Consider the following 19,790-nt stretch of genomic DNA (forward strand, 5'->3'; position numbering starts at 1 on the left):
CTGAGTTCAAAGATCTTGGTGACTTTTTGCAATGTTTTTAAGTTAAACTAACCCCCTCCACCCACCAAAAAACACTTACACCCAATACTCCCTCCAACCTCCAAACACGGACTTTCACACAATTGTACAACTCAGAAAAAAAATACAAAGTAATTGTGTAACTCCTTCTTTTTTTATTCAATTAATTTTATTTCTTATGTCTTGGTAACCAGTGAATTGCCATGGTTTAATGTTGCACTGGATATCATTTTGCGACCATTGTTCGCAGTACCTTAAGTTCGGACTGTAATTTGCGTTTATAAATTACATGAACAAAAGAATGTATTAGAACTGTATGATATGTTTCTGACTTAAGAATATTCGATATCCATTTAGTTTATATTTTGTCATTTCAGAAAGGAAACGAAAAGTGAATGCTAAAGGTTATTGTTTAATAAATGACACAAAAGATAGTTCATCAATAATAAATCCTGAATGGCCAGTTTTATTTCCTAAAACTAACAAATCACAAAGCTGCATTTTCAAAGGCAAATTTTGCCTTCCTAAAAAGACAAAGTATTTAGTGTATAGATATTTTGAAGAAAACTCAAAAACATTTTTCGCATTTGATGACTTGATGTCTGACACAGTGGAAGTTTGGTTTTGGAAAGTTAGCCACATTGCAGGTATGATAATTACTGGTATCTGTAATCTAAATCATCTAAATATAGTGCAAGCCGAGTATGTTTTATGTGTTTGTCATGAACCTTTTACGGAAAGATATTGTCTTCTCGTGGGGATACAACATGCGATGCGGATGTTCCAATGTATTATTGCATCTCTAATAGTTGTTTTGAAACTAAGTGGTCACTAGTTTTGTCAATGCTGACAAGTCGATTGTTTGACAATTAAAATATTGAAATAGATACTGGACAATGATAATTTTGATTTTATAATCTACCAACCAAAGTTTTACATAATGCTATAGACTACGATACTTGCATGGTAGTGAACTGTCCACGTCGTTTCAGTATACAACTTTTTAATTCTTAGCAGATAACAATTGTACTGGCATAAAACGTACGAGTGCACCGACAATTTACTAGTGGAAAATCTTTTAGCTACAGCATATTTGCACCATGCTTTCTTTCTTTCAAGGTCACTCGAAGTCATGACATAATATTGTACATTTACTAATTTTTTTATGTTATAGTTGTTATTCTCATCGGATTTTGTCTAATGCTTAGTCCGTTTCTGTATGTGTTACATTTTTAGCTCACCTGGCCCAAAGGGCCAAGTGAGCTTTTCCCATCACTTGGCGTCCGGCGTCCGTCGTCGTCCGTCGTCTTTAACTTTTACAAAAATCTTCTCCTCTGAAACTACTGGACCAAATTTAACCAAACTTGGCCACAATCATCATTGGTGTATCTAGTTTCAAAATTGTGTCCGGTGACCCGCCAAAATAACCAAGATGGCCGCCATGGCTAAAAATAGAACATAGGGGTAAAATGCAGTTTTTGGCTTATAACTCAAAAACCAAAGCATTTAGAGCAAATCTGACATGGGGAAAAATTGTTTATTAGGTCAAGATCTATCTGCCCTGAAATTTTCATATGAATGAGACAATGGGTTGTTGGGTTGCTGCCCCTGAATTGGTATTTTTAAGGAAATTTTGTCCGTTTTCGGTTATTATCTTGAAACTATTATAGATAGAGATAAACTGTAAACAGCAATTATGTTCTGAAAAGTAAGATCTACAAATAAGTAAGCATGATCAAAATGGTCAGTTGACCCCTTAAGGAGTTATTGCCCTTAATAGTCATTTTTTATCAATTTTTCATAAATTTTTGTTATCTTTTACAAAAATCTTCTCCTGAAACTACTGGACCAAATTTAACGAAACTTTACCCAAATCATTATTATGGTATCTAGTTTAAAAATTGTGTGCGGTGACCTGGCCAACCAACCAAGATGGCCCCATGGCTAAAAATAGAATATAAGGGTAAAATGTAGATTTTGGCTTATAACTCTGAAACCAAAGCATTTAAAGCAAATCTTACATGGGGGTTCACTTGTTTATCTTGTAAATATCTATCTGCCCTGAAATTTTGAGATGAAGTGGACAACTGGTTGTTGGGTTGCTGCCCCCCAATTGGTAATTTTTAAAGAAATTTAGCCGTTTTTGGTTCTTGAATACTATTATAGATAGAGATAAATTGTAAACAGCAATACTGTTCAGCAAATTAAGATCTACAAATAAGTTAACATTACCAAAATGGTCAGTTGACCCCTTAAGGAGTTATTGCCCTTTATAGTCATTTTTTAACAATTTTCATTAATTTGGTAAATTCTGTTAAGTTTAACAAAGTGTTTTCCTCTGTAACTAAAGGGCCAAGTTCATTACAGATAGAGAAAATTGCATGTAAGAAGAATGATCAGTAAAGTATGATCTACAAACACATCACCATCACCAAAACACAATTTTTTATGAATCCATCTGTTTCCTTTGTTTAATATGCACATAAACCAAGGTGAGCGACACAGGCTCTTGAGAGCCTCTAGTTAAGTTGTCTCGTTGTTCTCCTCTTATATTTTATGCGTTTCTTTCCGTTTTAGTTTTTGAACAGCGGTATACTACTGTTGCCTTTATTTACTAGTTTGTTTCCTTTTGTTAATAATAGTTTTACTCTTGCATCTATATTTTTCTTGTGCGTCTGTAAGTTATATTTGTATATGGTGCGCTTTATTTCTTTCGCAATTTCTATTTTTTTCATTTTTTTCCCGAAATGTTTAGTACTTGTGAGCACAAAACATGCGTAAACACGGTTTTGATTCGAGCATTTTATATAATTTCGATCAATTGTTTTTAAAGTCGATTTAAAGGAAAACTTTACTTTTCAGATGCAAAAAGTGAGTTTAAAGACTCTTTAAGTGAATTCAAAATATTCAACTATCCAGCAAATTGGTTCAGACAACAAATAACTGATGATAAAATAATTTATGGGGCAGCAAGGAAAAGTAAGTTCATTATAACATAATTTAAGACAATTTACTTGAAAGGCAAGAAAGATAAATACAAAATCAGAGGTCGACGATCATGCAATGACAAAACACAAAAAAACAATTAAAACACAAAACAACAGTCATCAAAACAAAAACTTAACAAGCTAACAAAAAAAGGATTGATCTCAGGTACTCTGGAAGGGTAATATGATTCTGCTCCTCATGTTGCACGTATCAATACACATTTGGTGATGTGAAATTCGAAGAACCGATGACGAAAATGTTGTTACTACAATTGGAACATATCTGTCGTCTTCTGTGAAATGGATATTCAATAATGATCAACAAACTCGTGATGGTGTACATGCAGTTTCGAAAGAATGACTTCAACTTCATCAATTAGAACCTCGATTTTATTGCATCCTTGTAAGCAGCAACTCTATTTCAAGGAAATCAATATGGTATTAGTTTCTTTGCATAAGGTTACGATATATTTACCAGAATTTATTATTTGTAGACTTCCCACTATACTGTATAGCTACATGTATACATCTTTTGTTAATTATGTATTTTTCTTATTTTCAGAAAAATTAAATACATTCAAAAGAAGACTCAAGCGAACATACCAAAGGTGTTTTAAAAAGAAAGAAAAACGCTGCTCTACAAAAATAATAATGCAAGAAATATTATGTGCGGACTTCGAAGAAATAGTGCGAAAGAAATGTAGTTGAAAATTGCTAATGGCTCAGACCAATATTTTTGTAACATTTGTCATGGTGTTGTGTTTGACTGACTATTTCTGTATATTAGTTCCACATGATCTTTCCGACAATTCGGAATCATTTTTGTTGATATTTTGTAAACGTATGCACACTTGAACATATCTTTAAATGTAAATATTGGCCTTTCTGCTTTAGTTACTTATCATTGCTGTGTATAATATTTTGAACTAGGGCTTAATTCAATATAAACTCCGAACAAACATACATACTGTCTTTCAGATTCATCATATTTTGCATTCTTTCTTTCATTATATCTTTGTGGTGATTAATTTGCTTGTAAGTTAACAAACATGTTACTAAGTTTATTTTTATACTTGTTATTGCTATTTGTTTTATGCATATAGATCATTTTTCTAAACTCTAATGTTGGAAATTAAATTATATAAAGTACAATTTGATTTACTTTTGTGACCCTGGCATGGAGTACATCACTAGTAATAAGTTATTGAAATCCCGAGTAGAATGCAAACAATACTTTCTTTGGAAAGAAAAAGACAATGAAATGTTTTGAGGTGATAGCATTTTTCAATCAACGTGCAAGTAAAAGTAGAAGACACAAAATACAGGGACAAACAAAAAAGAAAGAAAGTCGAAGAACTTGAAGCTCTTAAGAAGTGTTTCTCGTGTCTCGGTTTTAATATAGATTAGACCGTTGTTTTTTGTTTTTTTTTTAATGTTTTCTATCAAGCCATTTTTGGTAATCGTACAGTTTGCTGTTGGATGTGAGCCAAGGCTGTTCTTTGACCTATGATGGTTTATTTTTACAAATTGTGACTTGGATGGAGAGTTGTGTCATTTGCACTCATACAACATATTCTATCTATACCCAATTTTCGTATTTGACCTAAAGATTGCCAGTTCATTCATAGGTTTGAGGTCAAAATATATATTAGCAACATCTTTACCCAGAAGGATATTCATTAAACATTTTTGTAGAAAAATATCTGTTTCAAATATATGAGTTTTAAGGACAAGAGCTAAACATGATGCTTATTTAAGGATTGATTGCTGTTTTGCAATAATGCAGCCCGTTAGCATTTATTTTATGCACATTGGTATGCTGCTCTACTTGTAAAAGGAAACCTTACTATTCCGGTTAGAATGTCCACAGTTGTCACGTGACACACAACGCATTCCTCAAAATGGTTTATTTGACAGGCGGGTTGGCACAATCGGGTGCGTTATGTCTTTGATAACCAGACGGTAGTATTGCTCACCTAGAAACATGTCAATAAGAAACTTGGAAGCGACTTGCAGTCGACAGAAAAGTAGAAACCAAAGGGCGTGATGAAAATTCACCTCTACATAACTTTTCAAAGGCTTGAACACACGGTTCAGTTTCAGTTAGAATACATGCTTTAGATAAAGATTGAATAGTGTACGGACTAAAGTGTTTTATAGCAGCCGCAATTGATTAGGCCTCAATTTCACATGTTAACTGCTGGCGTTGAGTTTGTCTAAGTTTTTCATCGAAGAACTCTTCAAGAAGAAGTTTGTCGTTTCTGTTTACGTTCAACGTAGCTCCAAGTCCGCATTTTTATAAAGATCCGTCTGTAACAATCAAGAGTTTGTCGGTTGGACGAGGTAGAATATTCGAACGATTGGTAGAAAGTGCGTTTTGTGCGCTAGTTGTGGCTGAGTTAAGTTCTTCAGCTAATACTGTGTTTTTACTCGCATCCAGCTACTGCGTTTTCATGTAGTAACAGAAGTCAAGAAGAGTTATTAATTACACAAGACAACACTTTGTAGGCACCAACAAATGATCTAAGCGCACGTACGGTCTTTGGAGGCTGACATTTAGAAAGTGTAGCAAAGCGATGAGGGCTGGCACGGATTGATCCGAGTTCCCAAATTGTAGCTTGTTCAGGTGCAATGATTGTTTTTTGTAGGATACACTTATGAAAGGCTTGTAATATTCTTTCCTGGTTGGTAAGAAGTTCATCTTGTGTATTGCCGCCGCAATATAGATCGTCGGTAATTTTGCTACGACGCTCTTTTGTACTAGGTGTCCTAGCACACGACAAGTAAAATCCTTTAACGCCGTCTCAGATCCAGGCATCCCCATTGCAGACTTCACATATACTCTAACACCACAAAATTTTGTTGAGAAACAACAGTACTTCATCGAGTCTATGGATAACGGAATTTTATAAAAAGATTTAGACAAAATAAGAAACTACAATATGTTTCCACTGAGCAATTTTTCGAAGTGTTGAATCTACATCTGGCATTAATGAGGGCTGAGGAGTACTGTAGCGACTAACATCGGCAAATGCTGTGACAAGTCGAAAATCCCCGGACGACTTTTTGACAAGGAAGGATGGATTGATATATCTATGATTTTTTATTTTAGTTTCTTTTGTATAATTCGGAGTTTAGTATGCCGTCTGTTATCACATACTAGTATACATATTTGTTAAAGGGCCAGCTGAAGGACGCCTCCGGGTTCAAGAGTTTCTCGCTGCATTGAAGACCCATTGGTGGCCTTCGGCTGTTGTCTGATTTATGGTCGGGTTGTTGTCTCTTTGACACATTCCCTATTTTCATTCTCAATTTTATACTGTAACACCTATAATATCTTCTGGTCTTTTCAACACCCCTATGTCTTCGAGTTCATTGAACTATTCCTGTCAAGTAACTATCTGCGTTTTTTAATTTTGAGGTATCCGTCCCTTTCTTTGTGGTGGTTGAACTGGTCCCATGTTAATTTTTTCTTTGAGAGCTCCAACTGTCCCATTATAGCCTTTAAAAGTTGGACATTGTCATACTGTATAAGGAAGGCTTTATTTTTTTTCTAAACATGGGTGTAATTAACCATCAGGGTCAACTCGAACAAGATAGGAATGTAGTATTTTAGCCATATGGACTTCATATTTAGTAGCAACAGCATGTTCCGGATTTTTAATGTCATTATTCTCAGGTGAATGTGTAGAACGTACGTTGATGAAATGCTCATTACGTTTCAAAACGACAGATTCTTTAGTGTGGTAAGGTATTCGTAGTGTATCTGTAATGCTAGAAAACTAGGTTCAGGCCAAGTAAAGTGATTTTCAAGAGAATCATTTTTGTGAGAATCAATGAAAAATATGTCATCCGTTGAAACTATGTCAGTAGGTGTTTTTACATCTATGTAGTCTCCTGGCCATAAAGTTGTGGCATCAGATGGTGCTCGTGTCATATGTGCTCTGTGCACAGCTCAGTTAGAGATTTCTTTGTCAGAAGAAGCATACCTATAAATACAATAATTCCCTATATATACCAGAAACTAAGTTCTCAACTATTAATCCCTCAAAATACAAATGGTTGTGGTAAGTATGTCCATTGACTAAGAAAATGACCTTCTGGTCGTCATGCTTATTTGGACTGTGTGAATTAGTTGAAATTAGAGCGGAGCACACACAAAGATGTTTTTGTCTTTGGAAAGCGCTTGACGACTGCTGTCATGGAATTGGCATCCTCTATTGTACCTTATTCTTATAGAAGTAATTCTAGAGCTTGTGATATTGCTGGTTTTATAAACGCCAGTGTTCTCACCAGCAGCTCTGTACTATATCTTTGTTTTATAAGTTTAGGTACCTAAGACTATGTCAAGATCAAGAGAATTCTACTGTAGTTGATCAAGCTTTAACGTCATCTACGTCTTCATCGTGGTGAGTATGCCCATATCTTTTCCTAAGAGACTCTTTAATAAAGGCCATTTTTAATCGTTGGTACAAATCTCCTGTCTCTCACCGGGATCATAGGGAATATCATCAAAGTCATCAAAATGCGTGTCTGGAATCCGAAAACCAAAATGGAGGAGGAAAGTTTGACAAATGTTGTCAATCGGTGTTGAGTTTTAACAATAGTGTTCATAGAAATTATTGGCCAATAAGTGGCAATCTGTCCTAACATCTAGCATGCTAACGTTTTGTTCGCGTGTTTTTCTGTTGCCTTCTAGGAATTCATCTCCATCATTTTCATTTTTGTTTACCTTTTCCATGTGGTTCCAGACACAAGAATGGATGCAAAGTTTTTGGCTAAAGGTAATGTAAACATAAGGTTCTGGCGCCAGTTTTCAAAAGTGTTCACATTTTCAATCTTTGTTAAGCACCAATGATTCGGTATTTGGTGAAAATTGCCATGTTTACCATGATTTGGGTTGTCATTTACTTGCGTTCACAGTAATGTTTTTTTTTTATTACAGAATGACTTACACACATTTGTACGAAGAACGTGGGAATTAATCTCGCTACCACCACGCTAATATGGAAAATCACCACACAAATGTACGACTTAAGATATTTTCTCTTTACTAACTAACACAATAAAATGCGAAGTCATATTAAGGTGGAACGGTAGTATTTGCATTCCAGAATTTAGGTTTCTCTTTTGTGTACCCTACTTAGGTAAATGTATCTAAACAGTGTGATTGGACAAAAAATACAGTCACAAATGAACATAGTTTCCCAAACGGAGGGATGAATCAGGTGTAGAAAAATATGAAATAATTTTACATAGATGAAAATGAATTTTTGAGATTTTTTTTTAATTTTGTATTCACTGCACCGTTAAAGACCTAAAAGTACTAGTGGCCTTAGGTTTTTAAAAATAGCAAAAAGGGTAAACGGTCATGATACATATTCAAATTCATTTCTGAATAGTAAAATGAAAGTACTTCAGTTAACTGTGAATGTAGATTTTTTTTGCAGTGTTAGAAAGTGGTAAAAATTCTAAAAAGGCTATCATTATCCCTTATGGACCAGGAAATACTACCGTGCCACCTAAAACTGGAAAAAGAGAGTTTATGTTAAATGTCAAACGCACATCGGAAATCCGTTTCCGGAATATGAAACTATCTGACGTAGGTAGATGAGAATAATTTGTCTTTTCAAATTCAAGGGATAAAAAGGAGGCCTGATCATACCTTCTACTTTAAAGAATGAAGTTTCTTGACACACGTTTCTTTTAAATATTATCTCAGTGCCTTATAACATTATATTAAGGTATATAGGACATTTGTTTTCTGAGACAAGTGCCTGTGTCAGTGCATTGTAAGACAATTATGATCATTTTAAAAATACTAATGGAAGAACGACAACTCGGTCGTCTTATAAATATTAGTTACTTAATAAAACAAATATTTTTAAGGTTAAATTTTGCAACCGTAAAGTATTAGTACACTTGACTGCACAACTGCGCGCTACGCCTTTTGTTAGCTTAGTAAATTACAATAAACTAATCTTTATTCATAATGAATGTTGACGTTGATAGTTGTCAAACTTTATTTCTTTTCTTTTTTTTTTATAATAAGTTGGTTTTAAATGATTGATAAAGAAATCAAACAGAACTATGGGGGATATTTTGAGGTCACTTTTTGTGTTGCTGATTATGCCTCACCAATTGCAGTCTGTTATGGCAAGTATGGGGTTTAAACTATCACCATTAAAATACTTTATTTGAAGTGAATTCTGTGGAATTTCTGTAAATGGGAAATACCTTTTAGCGTGACATACAACTTCGTTTATTTAGCAGTTGACTTCGCAGTCGTAAATTTATCTAGCAAACTGCCTTGTCTAAGGACATCTCATTGACATGGCGTTGTAGCATCAGGTTGCCGTGGTTATGATTGGTCATAACTAACCCATATGCCAGTACCGTTGTTGCAAGGACAAAAAGGGAATTGTTAACTGATTGAAGTCAAGAGTTTTAATGATGTTTACGAGTTTTAATGCCCCTTTGGTGTCCTTCGGCTCTCTTTTCAGTGTGAGTAAGAATTCGAAGATTTTTTTCACGAAGAAAAATACCTTGAAAGGTTTGAAAGGGTTTCATTCCAGCCTCCAGTAATTCATGCGACTTTTATCAAATTTTGTACTTCACCTGCCCCCTTTAGAAATAGTGACCATGGCATGGAAAGTTGTAAGGAAACATGTTAGGACATCTAGACCAACAAAGACAACAAGAACCGTCAGAAACTATAGCAACGCTAATTTATTGTTTTCCTGTGTATTTATTTTGTCTTCAATAAGCAATTTTTACAATTTTGCAAAACCAGTTTAAATCGATCACAATTTTGTATGTGTGGCTATCTATGTCTCCTGATGTGCTTTTTTCATATATGCTTTAAGGTTTACTGATTTTGTTTTTGAGACTCGGATTGTTATTCAGCTTGGTTATTACTAAAAGTAATATAGTGATATATATAAGTACTCAACGTATTAATCTACACCTTGTGCTTGGTACTCCTATTTTTCATCGTAAAATTTAAAATGTTTCTTTCAAAATTTACTGACGCAATAAAAGAATGGCTGACCTTGAAGGTAAGTTTAGTTTGCCGTTGCCAGGATCCTTTTCACGTCTTTATTGATGACTTTCCATCGTTATTTAACACCACCATTTAACTGTTTTAGTTCAGATTTGTGAGATGTTTCATGTTTTTTTTTTAATTTTGTTTTTCTCAATAGGTTAAGATCTTGTCTATGTATTGGTCTTAAAAACTTTCTGAACTTTCAGCAAACACTTTCAAATATTACTTGCCAGTCATTTATAAGGGTAAAAAAAACTCTTCAAGATACCAAGCTTATAACTTATAACTTTGTTTACCAGACGCGCGTTTCGTCTTTATAAGACTAAAACAGTTGAAAGGCCATACCAAATACAATGATGACGAGCATTACAAACCCAAAATTCTAAAAACCTTTTATGAATAAGTATCTTTAGAAATCTAAAGGGTAATATAAAAACCAGTCCGCTCTTGCATATTGCTGTATGTTGTTCAGCTGTCCGTTTTTTGCTAGTTTATATTTTGTTTTTATTTGTGTATTTTTGTTATTTTTTCTTTTGTCATTCTCTAACATGTATTTCTTTTTCGTTCTCTTGTTATCTCCTTTTTTTCAATTTATAAGTACAATAAATGTAATAGTAGTACCGCTTCAACAAAATTTGTTGAATTTTAATAAGTACTAGGATTCAACAAAATATTTGAAAGCTGATCCGTCAGATTTGTAAGTAAGTAGACGATAAGTCTGATTGTCTAGATAAAGATCCATAATCTCTTTGTCCCGAACTAATTCTTTACTTCGCTTTCCATCCGAGGAAATATAATAGATGTTTCCCGAAACATTACCAGCAACGAAAACATCCCCATTTCTGTTGACCGTTAGTCCTATTGGGCGATGTAGCTTGTTCTTTTTAAACTGCCACTTTTCATTCCCTGCTAAATCAAAGCAATAAACAGTATTGAATATCCAGTTAGTGTAAATAATGCTATCGTGCGTAACAACGAGAAACGTTTTCTGATTTATTTTGATTGGAATTGTCTTTATCAGCTGCCCAGTTGTATGGTCTAGAACAACAATTCCACGACCTTCTATCACAACGTATAAGTGGTTGGAAACATTTGCAATTCCAAAACAGTTGGTTTCCCAGTTAAATGATTTCACAGCATCCTTCGTCGTCAAATCTATTATTTCGACATAGCGATTTTCACCATAGCTTACTGCTATGAGTTTACTTGAAATAATAGCTAAATCAAAAGGCCGGCCAGAAAGGTAAATCTTACTTTGAAAATGTCCTTCATCGTCATGGATAAGAAGTAATTTTAGATTGGGTTCTGTAAAAATCATCCATCCATTTGCCAGGACCAAACATTTTTTCATAAGAATGTCGTGATGATGTGAACTCCCACTGTTTAACACATCGTCATTCGCAGATTTAAATTTCTTCCATAAATGAAGCCGCACATTGATTGTATGTCTTGTAGGATTGGTTGATCTTTTAGTTTCACTAATAATATTGGATGCTGTGGTTGATTGACCGATATTATCAGAAGTATTGTTTGCTTGACTTGTGGTTTTATTTTCAGGTTGTTGAGGCTTAACTGCAAACGATACTGCATGTTGAAGTTTCTGCATCCTTTAGACCTACTGAAGAAAAAAAAACATTTGCATACAACAACTATAGCCATAATAACAATTACGTAATAGTTACTTATTTTTGCTAACAGTTATATTTTATCTACTATATATAAAGTATCATCCTTTAAGACAAACAGCTGATTTCAAGTTCCACCATCTACTTGTGCCACTATAAATAATGTAAGTACTGTGTTACAACCCTTGATAAAGATGATGAGAAAACGCATAAATCGACTAAATAAAGTTTTATTATTTTTATAGTCTAGTTGGTGAAGTGATTTAGGGTGCTGGACACCTGGCAGGTGGTGTTGCCTCGATGGTCATATTTGCTCACAAATCTATCTATCTTCCAAGATTTCAAGTTGATACCCTAAACGCAAATAATTGGTAAAAATCGTCATTAAAGAACAATTACTCCAATTACGAGTCGACTGACAATTTCGGCCATTATTTTTAGATTTTGTCTTAATAAACATTTGCTCTTTAAAATATCTCTCTATCTATTATTGTATGTAAAAAATGAGGAAACAATTCATCATGTGAGGGTCAGTACTCAGTCAACAACTCTTTGTGCCAGATGAGTTATTACATATGCTTAATATCTGATAGAAAATATACTAGTATCAAATTCCTCAAATGACAAATTTTAGATTTTATTCAAACCCGGCTACATGCTTATGTGCCTTTCCAAAGTCAGGATTCTTTTTTTGTTGTCATAGTTTTTCATTTTTTGAGTGCTTATAGAAAAAATAACTTATAGAAAAATAGGAAAATATCCAATGAGTGAATGAACAACGCATTAATTCACGGGTGCAGCACATGAGATAATTATCGGTGTTGTTGGGTCACAAGTTGTAATTCGAATTTCGTACTTTATTTGTCCTTTTTAACTTTTTTGGATTCGAGCATCACTGATGAGTTTTTTGAAGACGAAACGCGCATCTGGTGTATATACAAAATTTAGTCCTGGTATCTATGATGAGTTTATTTGTAGTACTCGATGTATGTCCATTCATCCATCCGTGGATTTTCACATATGTATGTCATAATTTTTTAATTGTTTATCTATCCCACAGTCAATTAACATGCAAAACAAAAGTTCAATTGTTTGTATAACTTTTTAACTAAAACAAATTATTTACATAAAAAATAGAAATAAAAACGATTTATAGATATTGATAGATGAAAAACTTACAGCTTATGTAAAACGCCAATTTCCCCTTTTGTTTAACTTGGTTAAGACTGTCCAATTTCAATAATGAGCTCGAGGGTATTGAAATGAATTCACCGAATGACTAAATTTGAAAAGAAAACCCTTTTCGTTTATGTTTAATTTCATTCAACAATGAACATTCAAAATAAAACTACAAAAGTTTAAATTACTTGGGAAAAGTGATTTGTTTTACAGTTTGTTTTATAAAATCGTTCTTTCGCTGTTAACAATGTTGTAAATAATGAGATTTCCAGTATTAACCATTGAAAGGTTTAGCTCTGTTTTATTGAGTATAAAGTTTTATAATTACTAATGACTGCTATAAATTACAAAACTTAAGCTGATTCAAATGGAGTTAAAAGAATATTTTCATAAAAATATTGACGTGTAAACGGACAACTCACTCCACTTATAAACTTAAAACAGTTTAATGAACTTTAGGTTGTCATTCAAACGAAGAATTAAAACTTTCTGAATCGGGCGTCACTGGTAAGTCTTTTATAGGCGAACAGTTTGTCTTATGGAGACATGTTTAATCCTGGTTTCTATGATGTGTTTATTCAAGACCAATTCACTCCAAAAAAATATCCTTTTAAGGAATGACTAATATTCTTCTGTCAATGAAGAAATAACATTATAAAAAAAATGGTGCACACTGAAAAACCCGCGTACCGTGTTATTTTAAAAGTGTTCACTAGATATTTTTGTTATTTAGAATATACAGAGAGAAAAAAATATTACAGTAATTCCTTATATTTTTATTCAAAATTCCATTTTAAGCCTGAATAAATCATGAAAAATCGTCGATGACGTCACGGTCATTTGACAACATTATGCCTATGAGCTGATAGACAACACATTGTCAGCGTATCAGAAGAGGCGTTACATCCTTAATTAAGTTATCAATAGATAGCACAGTTTCGATTGAGTTGGAATTCATATTTATGATTATCATACACGAATAAGTGTTTGGCTGCAAGAAGCTCACAAATGAAACAAGACTTTACATATATTATTGAAATTACAATGTATCAGTATTTTATGTTTCAATGATTATTTCAAAGCTAAATATTGTGAGTTTAAATATTAAACCCCCTATTCGTTTTACTGAATTATTTAAAATGTGTCATTTTGTATTCATTTATTTTCTATATATTGTTAATAGTTGTCATTAAATGGGTCTAATGCTTTTTCGGGGCTCAAATCTGAGTTGAACAGTCATTCCAAGCGTTAATACAACTGATGTAAACAATCAGAATTTTTATTGTTGATAGCTAGTGTATTGTTTGTGAAGTTTCTTATGATATATCGTTCGTGTTTTCAACTCGCCGGATATCTGCAAAAGTCCACGGAGAATAATTATAGAAAATGTTTTGTCTCAATTAGTTTTCATGGAGATGGATGATCATTGTGCGATTTCATTTAGAGCGTTGGTTTTTGATAACGTCTTCACACACTGATTACTATAGTTTGTTGTTATGTTGTATGTTGTTCTCCTGTTATACCACTGACATAGATCAGGGTTATGTGTGAGCGCTAACACACAAGTTTAACCCTGCAATATTCTGTATGGGCCTTTCCGAAATAAGGGGTCCCTGTTGTTGATTGTTGCATGCTATAATCGGTTTTCGTTCATTTTTATTTCTATATAATCAGGCTGTTAGTTTTCTCTTTGTTGGCTATCATGGTGCCTTATAGAGAGGTTGTTTTGATACTCTTACGGAGGATCGTTGCCTCACTAGCAATCATACTTGCTGTATTTGCTGTATGATCTATTCAAAATTCAATGTTGTAGACAAGATCAATATATATCGTTTTATATTGCAGACAACGAAGTTAAAGAATTTTCTTACTCGTCGAGGAGCCCCATGCATGTAGTGTAACATATGAAGAAACAGGTTGGCGAGGCGAGAGGTACTTGATGAAACATATATGCAAACAGTTTGTTTAAAAAAAATTCAATACCAATTGCAGAGATCGTTTAACCTGGGTTGAGAAAACTAACAAAGAACATACATGTATCCTGGAAACAGGCAAAAGATAAGTGACAGTTCTATGTGTATGGCACACTATGAAGTTTGGTACCAAATATCAAGATGATTTGACTTTGTATTAATAAGAAACTAGAGAAAACTTGTTATCCTAAACATCAATGAAAAATAAAATTATGGAACAGCATTTAATGAAAATACATAATTTTTATTATTTATTAAATCTATATAATCATATATGATGTGGATTAAAATGAGTGAGTGGAAGTAAAATATGTATTTCAAAACAAGACATTCAATGAACACAATAACTGGCTGACTATATATCATAAATAAAATAAACGTATATACAATGATTTTATCAAGATATTAGAAAAAAGTTATAGCAGTAATATAAACTAAGGTTTATTGTTATCACATAAACACTTTTATAATTGATATTCACACTTATCACAAGTCTCTTTTCAGAGAATAAAAATATATTCTGGCAAATAACCTAAACAAAATAAAGTTTATTTATAAACTTATGTTGTTATATTATATAGCAAAGTTAAGGTTTTCCTTTGATTGTGGTGATAAATGAATTTCATAGAAGAAAAATGGCAATTATATTTCAAGTGCTAAGAATGTCTTTGTGTTTATCATGCTAGGTTAATACGTTCATACTTAACGGTATATCTCCATATATTTTACAGATCATTGAAATAAGGATATACGAGAATTTCCCGATTCTATATTAGACCTTTATATTGATATAAATAAACGTTGATAGTAATAGATTAACAGGAGGACTCTCCAACGGTAACACCAGCTGCACTTGGTCGTTTCTTAATGTGCTTATTCATCATCCATGCAACATAGCACATAACAATATCATCTAAATTATGGCCCTATTAAAATAAATATAACTACAATTAGAAAATAGAAGCGGAAGGTATTAAATAGACATTCAAAACTTGTAAGTCAAATTAGACACATTTTTTTTTAAAATCACAAAACTGTACATAGAACACTAAGGTCGAAGAAAAACGAAGAACTGACAGTGTAATATCATAACATTTCGTTTAGTTCAGTTTCATATAAAAGCAGTCATATTTTTCAGGACATTTCCGAAATAATTTCATAAAGAGGAATACAGATACATGTTTTTGTATACTAGTATCATTTGATACACCTGAAATATTGGAAACATGCATAACCTAAAATTAAATACTGACCACATTTGTTTCCAAATAAATCTTCACTGCACTCGAGGATTCACCAACAACCAATGTGAATGAGTTTTCATCATATGCCCAGTTTGGAATCTTGTTGTAACCATATCTTGCTAAAATACCCTGAGGATTTGACAAATTAAAGTGCTATAGTCAAATATATGTAAGAAGTAAAAGTTAAAAGTTTTTGGTTTATGTCTTAAAATTCGCCAACAATGGTAGCCTTTAAATTTTGTACATACTTACAATTTTGACATTAATATGTGTGAACCCCAATCCTGTTGTATTGCGTTCTTTATCTGCTTTAATGTGTTATTGTGCTTTTTGTTTCCTGAACATAAACTTAATAAATTATATTAGTGTCAAAGAAATATCCTGGTGTCACGTTATCGAATATTTAATAGTTATTATACAATGTTACAAGAATTTCTGACTGATGCTTACAATCTTTATTTCATAGAATTTTCAATATTATAGATACATGTAAGATTTTTAAAACGATTTCTGTCTCATTTATTTACCTTATTACTAGCGTCAAGAAAAATAACACCGTCTTTGTTAACAGCAAGCAAAATATTCTTTGGATAAGTCTTAACACTTCTTTGCTAAAATTACATAAGAAAAAGTTGTAGAATTAATAAAAAATGAATAATTCATATCAGTGCAAATGGTTACTACGAATAAAACGACACCATCAAAAGCGCTTATTGCCACACCTTATGTTAAAACTTGTATTTTTTGTTAATCGTATAAAGTTAACTCTTTCTCTTTTTCCTAAACATGTTAATTTCTAAATATAGATATCAAACATTCTTTCAAAAAGCAAAAGTGTCATAATATCATAAAATTTGCGAAGATATCAATGCAGACGCTTACTCTAATTTTTCTTAAGCACTCATATCTATTTGGAGAAGCACAGTTTCATAAAATAATTGAATATCTGAAAGATTGTTGTGAGTTTCTTCGTATTTCCTTTTAACTGTTAGCTTTGCGTTCTACAATATTTAATATACCTTCACTTCAAAGAAAACGGATCCATAGGTGGGAAGAGTACTCAATATTTTCAGAAATTCAATTTTGGCGTCTTCTGACTTCAAGGAATTGTAATTTTGAAGACTACTTTCTATAAGCTAAAACAATAGATAAAATATCTTTATAACAACTAAATACATTAACATACTTATTTTCAAGTGCTTATAATTGAAGGGGGCAGAACTTTTTTCGGTACGTCGAGATCAAGTGTTTTAAAGCTCGGGATTTCGGGATTGACCCTTTCGGGATCCAGAATTTCTTTGTTCGAATTTCGGGATGTCGGGATTTTTTTTTTAAATTCGGGTCCTCGAGATTGCATGTTTTTTAAGCCCGGGATTTAAATGAACATAAACAAATATAAATACACTTTCATTTTTGAATTATATAAAATAGCCAATGAAGACACAACTATTATGGTAGGAACAAATCATACCTTATCGTTTTGTAGTTTTTTTTTTCCTTTTGTTTTTTGGCAAGGCACTTTCAGAGTTTTTTCGACTTATAAATTTGAATATTAATTTGGTATCTTTCTCTTCTCTATTGTAAAACGTTACTCTGATTTAACAGAAAATTCTCTGAAACTGATACCATCCAGTTGCTAATACTTGCATGCTGATAAAGGGCAGATAGTCATATTAAATGGTTTGAACAGAAAGACAGGTAAAAGAGGGCAGAAAGATACCAGAGGGACAGTCAAACTCATAAATCGAAAATAAACTGACAACGCCATGGCTAAAAATGAAAAGGACAAACAGACAAACATTAGTACACATGACACAACATAGAAAACTAAAGAATAAACAACACGAACCCCACCAAAATCTAGGGGTGATCTCAGGTGCTCCGGAAGAGTAAGCAGATCCTGCTCCACATGTGGCACCCGTCGTGTTGTTTATGAGATAACAAATCCGGTAAATAGACTAATTCGGTAGGTCACATTCATGAAAGGGAAGGGGATTATAGTTACGACATAAGGAACATATCCGATAGCATTTGGGAAACGGTTATTCCATAACGGTCAACCAACTCGTGATGGCGTCCGTAAAATTAACGAAGAGATGATTTCAACTTCACCATTTGGAACTCTTGATTTAATAGCTTTCTTGTGAACAACAACCCTCTATCAAGAAAATCATGATAGAAAATGCAAGCACGGGAAAATCGTATCAATTGGGAGATATATACACCGGCTGCTGGAATGTTGCTACTTAGAAATGGAAAGTTCACAATTGGAAAGCTGAAATCATCTCTTTTGTCGTAATGTTTTGTTTTTAATCGACCCTCATTGTCAATTCCTAGATGTAAGTCAAGATATGAGGCCGACTTAACTGCATCTGTTGTATCCTTTATCTCTTGTTCAATGGGGTAGATGCATTCGACATAGTCACCAAATTTTGAATTATTTAGTGAAAGAACATCATCTATATAGCGGAAAGAAGAGTTAAAGGATATTGCTAACTTCTTATCTTTCTTCCAAAGAAGTTCCTGTATGATGTCAGCCTCATAATAATAAAGAAACAAGTCGGCAGGAAGAGGGACACAATTCGTTCCCATTGGAATGCCGATAGTCTGTTGAAAAACACGTCCTCTGAACGTAACAAATATGTTGTCAATCAAGAAATCAAGCATCTTTATAATGTCAGTTTCAGAGAATTTTTGTTTGAATCAGAGTGATCCTTTACAAAGTAGGATTTATCCCTTCCTAAGACAAGATACTACTTGTATCTTCGTTGGCCATTCTTTTTTATGAAACAAAGCAATACCAACTCTTTCAATTTGTATTTTAGTTTGGAATTGTGGAATACTTGTATAAAGTGTAGAAAAGTCATGTAAGCGACATACAACAGCAGGTCGTATCATTCAAATAACGTATTCTTCAATTTTCTTCAAATATCATTTTTTTTTTGCGTTTTCCTACTATAATCAACGTTTATTTCTTTTATAACTGTTTCTAATTCTGATATTTTTTAAAAATTTTACTTCAGTGTTTTTTTTATGTTAACAGATAAAACTGAGTATTTCTCGGACGTTTTATATTGCACTCAACACTTCAACGTTTTACACGACAAAAATGAGATTCATTTTCAAATAGCCTACTGTACTTGAAACACATCAGAATTGTACTCTCTAATACAATCTTTGTCATGTATATGTCGATAACACCTCAGGTAAGAGTCAAATGATTTGTCCACAGTTTGTTTATTTTAGTTCTTTTAAGCAGTTGTGGGTGAAATTTTAAAACTTTATAATCATGTTAATGCAAGAAATATTGCCACTAAACATTTAGCTAACATCAATATAATTATCTTACAAATATTAACCTAATATGACTATTTAAGTAAGAATATGATGACCTCAAAGGTTAGCGTACTTACTGATTTCCACTCTTTGCCTGGTTTTTCTCCATGCATTGTTTGTGGAATTAAAAACGATTGGTCCTTTCTGTAAAAGTCAGATAAAAATTATTAAATTACATTTTACTTGTATAATATAGAAACTATCTGACTGTGCATATTATGAAATTATGGTATTGTGCAAAATATGAATAAAAAAAATAATCACTTTATACGTACTTAAGTTTCAAAGTATTTAGTTTGAGCGTTCACTATGAAGGTAAATGACGACGACAGTGGTTTACCGATGTTTAAACTTTTAGATCGAGTAAAAATATACAAATCAAG

General features: G+C 32.9%; 3 protein-coding genes across 15 annotated transcripts in view; 1 reads left to right on the forward strand and 2 right to left on the reverse strand.

The window, feature by feature from the left end:
• Window positions 1-4,157, forward strand: part of LOC139514202 (chordin-like protein 1) — a 48,769-nt gene extending 44,612 nt beyond the window's left edge. For all 9 annotated transcript variants that reach the window (XM_071303015.1, XM_071303017.1, XM_071303016.1 and 6 more), the window contains 3 exons: window positions 396-665; window positions 2,881-2,997; window positions 3,568-4,157. In XM_071303015.1, the coding sequence (XP_071159116.1) occupies window positions 396-665; window positions 2,881-2,997; window positions 3,568-3,713 (533 nt within the window). In that variant the 3' untranslated portion in view covers window positions 3,714-4,157. The remainder of the gene's footprint in view (window positions 1-395; window positions 666-2,880; window positions 2,998-3,567) is intronic.
• A 6,505-nt stretch (window positions 4,158-10,662) lies between these two features.
• LOC139514204 (uncharacterized) lies at window positions 10,663-12,967 on the reverse strand. Of its 2 annotated transcripts, none has more exons than XM_071303026.1 (2): window positions 12,855-12,967; window positions 10,663-11,668 (listed from the first exon to the last, which is right to left on the reverse strand). In XM_071303026.1, the coding sequence occupies exon 2, from the start codon at window positions 11,654-11,656 to the stop codon at window positions 10,706-10,708; it is 951 nt and encodes a 316-aa protein (XP_071159127.1). In that variant the 5' UTR covers window positions 11,657-11,668; window positions 12,855-12,967; the 3' UTR covers window positions 10,663-10,705. The 2 variants fall into 2 exon arrangements, with proteins under 2 accessions (XP_071159127.1, XP_071159128.1); XM_071303027.1 differs by having other exon boundaries at window positions 10,663-11,665; window positions 12,855-12,910.
• Window positions 12,968-15,037: 2,070 nt separating this feature from the next.
• LOC139514200 (myosin-VIIa-like) overlaps window positions 15,038-19,790 on the reverse strand; it is a 36,048-nt gene continuing 31,295 nt past the window's right edge. For all 4 annotated transcript variants that reach the window (XM_071303010.1, XM_071303012.1, XM_071303011.1 and 1 more), the window contains 5 exons: window positions 19,485-19,551; window positions 17,091-17,207; window positions 16,599-16,682; window positions 16,081-16,200; window positions 15,038-15,753 (listed from right to left, as the gene is read on the reverse strand). In XM_071303010.1, the coding sequence (XP_071159111.1) occupies window positions 15,643-15,753; window positions 16,081-16,200; window positions 16,599-16,682; window positions 17,091-17,207; window positions 19,485-19,551 (499 nt within the window). In that variant the 3' untranslated portion in view covers window positions 15,038-15,642. The remainder of the gene's footprint in view (window positions 15,754-16,080; window positions 16,201-16,598; window positions 16,683-17,090; window positions 17,208-19,484; window positions 19,552-19,790) is intronic.

Source organism: Mytilus edulis, chromosome 3, assembly GCF_963676685.1.
Source record: "Mytilus edulis chromosome 3, xbMytEdul2.2, whole genome shotgun sequence".
NCBI lineage: Eukaryota > Metazoa > Mollusca > Bivalvia > Mytilida > Mytilidae > Mytilus > Mytilus edulis.